The sequence below is a fragment of the Poecilia formosa genome, unplaced genomic scaffold (assembly GCF_000485575.1).
Source record: "Poecilia formosa unplaced genomic scaffold, Poecilia_formosa-5.1.2 Scaffold729, whole genome shotgun sequence".
Lineage (NCBI taxonomy): Eukaryota > Metazoa > Chordata > Actinopteri > Cyprinodontiformes > Poeciliidae > Poecilia > Poecilia formosa.
In genome coordinates, this window is record NW_006800668.1 from 52,474 (window position 1) to 59,898 (window position 7,425).

The 7,425-nt window shown below is 38.6% G+C and overlaps 1 protein-coding gene across 3 annotated transcripts in view; it reads right to left on the bottom strand.

The window, feature by feature from the left end:
• The window catches only part of LOC103131200 (NACHT, LRR and PYD domains-containing protein 12-like), a 50,405-nt gene that overhangs the window by 16,880 nt on the left and 26,100 nt on the right, over positions 1-7,425 (bottom strand). For 2 of the 3 annotated variants that reach the window (XM_016666478.1, XM_007542791.2), the window contains exons 1-3: positions 5,827-5,954; positions 4,741-4,860; positions 2,423-2,658 (exon numbers count right to left, since the gene is read on the bottom strand). In XM_016666478.1, coding sequence (XP_016521964.1) covers positions 2,423-2,658; positions 4,741-4,860; positions 5,827-5,954 — 484 coding nt within the window. Of the gene's footprint in view, positions 1-2,422; positions 2,659-4,740; positions 4,861-5,826; positions 5,955-7,425 lie in introns of those variants that run through there. The other variant, XM_016666480.1, reaches the window with a different exon arrangement.

Consider the following 7,425-nt stretch of genomic DNA (forward strand, 5'->3'; position numbering starts at 1 on the left):
TGTTTAAGTAGTTTTACAGTTGTGTTTTTTTCACTTTGTGACTTCATGCATCAAAATGACCTCCAGCTTTAAGATGTTCAGTTTTAATGCATTTATCAAAGGGCTGAAAACAGCCACTCCAAAGCAAATCCTGTTGGTTGTTGGGTTGATCATGTAACACTGGTGATGTGATTACAGAAACTAGAATACATTGGAGAAAACAGTGGGACCAGAACCATGTTCAGCTACAGGAGCAGTGATGGTCAGGGTGTATTAATGACCACCGACCAGAGAAAACATTTAAACTGATGGTTTATTTGTTAAAGAGCAAAACAAACATTTGGCATAAAGTTCAACAACTTAAAAAGCATAAAACTATTTCCTTGTTTTATTTTAGGTTTTTCAGTTATAAATCCTTCTTATTTGTTAAACTTACAGTTGTTTATTAAAAGGAAACTATGATCCCAACCTAAGTAAACTTTTCTATTCAAGTTCAAGTTGCTGCTTTGGATTTACAGTTTTATATTTCAAATCTGCTTGAGCTGTCTCAGCGTAGCTTTAACACCATAAAAAGCAAGAAACTGCAAAAACGTCTTTCTCAAAATAAGTTTAAAAATATAAAAAACAATTGATATGTAGATTTATCAACATTCAAAAAATATGGACTCAAAGCAAGTTTCTATATGTTGCTGAAAAGTTACCTGCATGCTTCTATCTTATTTCAAGTTTACTGGGATATTTACAGTTGAAGCTAAACAAAATACCGTATTTTCTGAACTATAGAGCGCACCTTACTATAAGTCCCACCTACAAAGTTATTTTTAAAAAACTGGAAACGTACATAAATAAGCTTCACCGTGATATAAGCCGCTGATATTTCCATCGCTCTCGGTTTTTCACAAGGACGCAGCAGAGGGCTTTGTCCTTAATAAATCTGCTATTAAGGACGCAGCGCTCCGTCTCCAACGCCGAACCATGGATTCGTTCACGCCGAGTTTACGTGCAGAGGCTCTATTTCCCTCCTGTACGGCCAGATCGACAGCCCTCAACTTAAAAGCTGCATCATATGAGTTTAACAACATTTCTCAGTCGTGCCTGCTGCTAGCATGTGCTTGTTCTAAATTAAAATTAGCATTTTCTTCTTTGATTTCCAATTTTGATTTCCAATGATTCACTTCCTGCTAAAGAGCCCCCCTGGTGGTTGAAGAAAAATCCACAGAAAAGCCCCACCGGGCTGTAAGCCGCGTGGCTCAAAACGTGGGAAAAAAGTAGCGGCTTATAGTCCGAAAAATACGGTATTTGGCAAGTACCAGCATAACAGTTGCAAAAACAGACAATAATTTAACAGGCGACTGAATAAACCTTTGTGTCAAATTGTTCCTTTAATGATCCTGAAGGGTTAGAGGCCACTGTTACTTTAGCACCAAATCATGGCTAAATCATACCAGTTCTGACGGAAACATCCAGCAGAGGAAGCAGCTCCAGTTAGTCTAGGTTTTAGGGCTGTCTGGGTTTTAGTTCGACTCCTGCTTTTCACTGATGGAATGCAACTCAGCAAAAATGTACAGAGTTGACTTCTGATTTAGTTCGCCTCTTGCTTTTCACTGATGGAATGCAACTCAGCAAAAATTTACAGAGTTGACTTCTGATTGAGCTTCCAATTCAGGAAATGGAAAAAGGTGCCTCCTATTGTTTCCACTTTGAGCATCGTTAATCTGCTTGAGTTTAAAAAATAAAATACTTAAACTCTTAAAATGTGGTCTAGATTATTCTACACTAATAGCAGAAACTAAGTTTGTGATTCGTGAAACTTTTTTCGTAAATGCAGGTAAAATCCAGGAACTGGTAGACAACCTCTCATTACCTGATGACCAGTATTTCTGGGTAAAGTCAAGCTTTAGCAAGTCACTGCTTCCTGCTGTTCTTTTAAAAGTTTTTTTTCTTCTTTTTGTTAGTCCACCCAGCTTGTGGACTGTGTTGGTTTTCCTTAGAATATGTGAGACTGAACTAACTATTTCTATTATTTTTGTTGTGTTTCTTTGTCCTGTGTCGTTTTCGGGTCACTTTCCAGGATATAAGAGATCCAATCCTGTTTGCAGTGAGATCTTGTGTTTAGATTGCATGTAATTATTCTGCAGTGAATCAGTTTGGAGTGAACTATTGTAGTGTTTTATCCAGGTTGGATTGACAATAGCAATGGGAAACCTTCTTATTTGTATAATTATTGTTAACTTTATTCACGTGGTTGATTGTTGCCTTTGGGCTCAGTGGACTCATAACACAGAATTACCAAAACATTTATACCAGCTGGAAAACACATATTAGTAGAAAATAATTGATCACAAAAATACTTTTAAGCCTTGAAATCCCAAATCTGAATGAAAGACGTGGATCTGGTTCAACAGACGACAGGATGAAGCTGATTGGAGTTTTTCAGTCTCACCTGGAGCACAGCTGCTCTGATTGGCTGTCAGCCGTCCAGCTCCTGTTCTGGGTTGTTTCCCACACTGGGGGCAGGAGGAGGGTCCAGATGGAGCAGACTGGTCCCAGTAGGACCTGATGCATTGTCTGCAGAACCAGTGTCCACAGCTGGTAGAGACCGGATCCATCAGAACCTCCTGACACAGAGCACAGCAGGACGGCTGCTCCTCCTTACCAACGCTGCTCCTCTTCCTCCTCCTGTGAAAACATTTCTTCATCAGTAAAATATTTCACTACCCTGGAGCTGGACATGTTCATGAAGATCCACCACAAACTAAAGACCAGAAACTGGGTGAGAACAGAACATTGATGATCTCTGGTTTGAAGTTCTTCATTGTATTATATCTGGTATCATGATTGATCTTCCTTTTATTGCATTTGTCCATCTGAATCTGTTCTTGGTCAGTAATCATTATTCTGTCTGAGGCAGAGTAGAAAACTGATCCATCAGAGGCTGAAAGAAACAGAAACTGATTCTGATCTGGATTCCAGTGGAGAAAGTTGGATCCTTCTTTAATGGTGGAACACTAGTAAACGCGCCTCAGCCCCAGTTTGCATTGAGCTTTTTATAAAGAGCCTTATACTGTGGCAGAGCATTATGCAACATGCTAGGAGAGCTAACAACAAGTTACCTAAAGTTCACGTCTTTTATTAGTCGTATAAAGTTGGGTCGACTAAATCTGACTTCATGATGATCCTTTGAACTTTGGTTCTGTTCACTGATCTTAGCTGTTAAGTTGTCTAAATATTAAAGGTTCAGAGGAGATACTGAAGAAAAAGAAACACCGTGCTTTGCTAACACTACATCAGAAAACAAGGTCCAATATTATCACATTTCACAGATCAGTACAAGATTTTAATTTAAAAAGTAGGACGAGAGGGAAGTAGGTCAGTCATGTTAGCTTGACTTTAACAACCTTAACATGTAGATGTTGTTCTGTGCAGTTTGGTTTGTTGTGGTTCAGATAAAATAAGGCGACTCACACTTACTGTCTGACACATAATCAATAGAGCAGGTGTTTAAATTATCTAATCAACCACTGCTGTTCAGTCAATTACTTATTAATAATTATAAAATAAACATTAAGCCTGAAAACATAAAACTGTAACAGACTGTAGGTTCAGTTCTTTATGTGTAAAATGTTTGCATGTTTTTGGTGTTGAATCCTGATACATGAAAATAATCTCTGCTGTGGGTTTGTTGTCACACAGTTGTTATGGCAACGGATCTATCCATACTGTAAAGTAGATACACAGAGAGAAAAAATAGGAATACAAGTGGTTTTGAATTGCTCATTGGTTTTTCTACATTATTTCCCCTTTTTATTTTTCCGCACTGCAGCTGCTTTAGTTTCTGAAAGTTCAATAAACAACTAAAACTGGACTAAATGTCTTGTTCACTTCGTAATATTCACACCAGTCATGATAAAAATATGGATTTTTATCATGACTGTTTGCTACAACAGGAACAATGCTATTTAAATTATCTAATATAAAACAGAAATTCACTTAGTCTTCTCTTCCATCTTGACAGAGATGCAAAAACCAAACTGGTTAGATTTAGAAGTAGAATATATATTTATCTTATCAAGGCATCAGCAATTTTCTCAGCTTTAATTTTAGCCATATTTTATATAAGTAGCATTAGAAATAAGGTGCTACAAACATCATTGTGACAGATTCATGCACAAAGGATGTAAAGATTTGGAAAACCCAGATTTAAATGACTGTGCATCACCTGAGCCAGTGCTGGATAACCAACCACAGCCAACATTCAGTGAATCTTTAAGATCATTCATCCTGCCTGATGTCACACTGAACTTTGAGTTCTCTGCTATTCAGGAGGCAAAGAGAAAGTAGAAAAATAGGAGTGATAAAGATTTTGATGCTTTGAGTTTCTAAACAAAAAAAATCTGCTTTAGACGAACTGCCTGTTAATCGTGTTTGAAAAAAAATGTTTTGTTAATTTAGGTTCAAATTAGTTTAAGATATATAAAATCATAATGACCATAGAAGAAGATAAATGTTTTGTTGGTTGTTCTAACTTGAATTAAGAAACTCTAATTTCAAGGTTTTAGGTTTGAGTTTTTTGTGGAGTTGGACACAGTTTAACCCAATCCAATGAATCAAACACTAGTCAACACTGTTAATAAATATCATGAATATATGTACGCATAATCACGCCTCCTTCAAATTTCTGCCTGCCTCCTCATGTATCCAGGCCTAGAACCAGCCCAGCTCTGCAGAATCACATCCACCAGTTAGAAACTGGTTTCTTACTCTGGTTCTGATGGTCCAGGTTCAGTACTAAAGTCTGGAGGTTCTGGTTTGGACAGGTCACTCCTCATGGAGGGACAGATGGATCCTGGAGGTTCTGCTCTCCCTCTGTGGTTCTGACCTCTGAAACACAAACATGTTGTTATTCACATCAATCGTTGAGAAACTCAGATAAAAACCAAAGAAGAAGCTCTGAACACAAACTGCTGCAGAGAAGCAGAAGGTTTAAAGCTCCAGAGTGAAACATTCAGACTGATCTGTTGGGTCAAATTCAACATTTTCTCCAGAACTGGTTCTACTGGTCTGGGTCACAGCAGAACCTGCAGGTCAACAGTCTCATGTCCCAGTTTGATGGAGCTGATCAGATCATATTTCTATGGATTATTACACAAAGTTCTTCTATAGTCTCCAGTACTAGAACTACAAAGCCCAGAATGCACTGCATAGCATCTCATTGCTGCCATCTAGTGGAAGAAGGTGGCGAGCAGAAGATCTGGTCCCTGATATCAGAACTAAAGCTGTTCATCTGGTCTGAGGAGCCGATGTGGGTCATTAAAGACCAGAACCCAAGAACCGAGCAGGAAGCAGAACCTCAGAACCAGGAGACCAGCCCAGTCCTCTAGAGCTGCTTTGACCTTTGACCTTTCTGTTTGGAGCTGCTGAGGCTCAGTGGGCGTGGCCAGGTCATCAACCTACCTGGATCAACTGGACCCAGTGTTCCCAGTATATAAACTGGACCCAGTGTTCCCAGTATATAAACTGGACCCAGCGTTCCCAGTATATAAACTGGACCCAGCGTTCCCAGTATATAAACTGGACCCAGCGTTCCCAGTATATAAACTGGACCCAGTGTTCTGAGGATATAATCTCTGAATCGTCACAGTCTTGCTTTTTGTTTTTCTGAAACATTTTCATCATTGATTCATGCAAACTCTGATTTACTGACCAACATCCTTCATGTTTATTCAGCTTTAATGTAAAGAAACAAAAATCAAGTTAAATTTTTATTTTTAACTTGAAAATAAACTAGTATCAGATCTAATATATCTCTATAGATTCACATGAATCAGTTAGAAACTGGTTTCTTACTTTCTGTCTGAGGGTTCAGGTTCATTACTGAAGAGGGGAGGTTTTCCTTTGGACGCGTCACTCCTTATAGATGGACTGATGGATCCTGGAGGTTCTGTTCTGTCCTTCTTTAGATCCTGATCTTCCATCTTCTGGAGAGAGAAACCAGAACCAGTCAGTCCAGTAATCCAGTTCCAGTTACTGTCCTGTAAAGCAGAAAGCTGGTTCCCATCATGAATTCAGAGGATCAGAGGAACCTGATTCCAGCTCAACGTCAGAAACTAAATGTCTCTTCGAGGCAGATGGATTTTGTCTGGAATTTTGACAGCAAACATCCTGGTCTTTCAATCAGAAACAAGAAGCTTCTGACAAAAACAATAAAACATGAACCAGCAGAAAACGCCAAGTACTGGACTGGTTCCAGTCTGACTAAAGAAAAGGGATTTCTTTGTGTCAACATATAATTTCCCTTTGGAAAAGACAGAAATCACCTGTGTTTTACCACAAGGTTCAATCTTATTTAATATCCATGTTCCTCTTAGGTCAGGTTAGAACAAAGTAATCAGATTATTTACCGTGACTAAATTATACACAGCTCTACATTATGATGTCACCAGGTGACTCTGAACCCATCCAATCACTGAATAGATGTTTAGAACAGATCAATGTGTGGATGAGACAAAACTTTCTGCAGCTGAACAGAAACAAAACTGAAGGTATTATCTTTGGGCCTAAAGAGGAGCAATCTAGAATTATAGATCTAGAGTCAATAAATAATAAATTAACTGTGCTCTGGATTATAACTTTTTTTATCACTTATTTTTCCACTATAATGTTCCTTTATTGTTTATTACGTAAAGCAGTTTAACTGCCTTGTTGCTGTAATGTCTTTAGCTAATAAACTTGATAACTTTGAGTCATCCACTCCTCCATGATGCTATTTTCAGCTCTGAACTGGATCCTATTCTAGAAACATCCAGACTGAGGTCAGATGCAGTAAATGAAGGAGTGAACATTTCCTATGAACATTTCCTCCTGAACAGCGGCCTGTTGTCATGTTGGTTCTGGAACCGTTCAGGTCCAGATCTGGTTGAGAGGAAGATGATCTGCTGAGAGTCAGAACCTCAGAGACCCGATCCTGGAGAAGAACCAGTGAAAACTTCAGGTTGAACAGCAGCATCACCTGAGCAGCAGACCAGCAGCTGTTACCATGGTAACAGTAGCATGACTTCACAGCAGAACCTCAGAGGACACAAACTGGACCAGTTAACCCAGAACCAGCTGCACTTCAGAAGGTCCATTAAAACTTTCAGTTTGAATCTGAGAGGATGAAGCCGATGCAACGTTCGGACCTCATTTCCTTAAAGCTGAAAACAACTTAATTTTTTTTAAAATAAATGTTAAAGCAGGAGCAAAAGGTTCCCAAGCAGCAATCCACTATGGCTGCATCGTTTCTGCCAGCAGGTCTGATTAGAAACTTAGATTTTTCTAATAGAAACAATAAGATACAAATGAAGCCTGTTTATGTTTTACAATTTGGATTAAAATGAATGTTTCTGCAACTGATGTAAATATTTTATCATGTTAACAAATACTACATCTATCTGCTCCCAAATATAA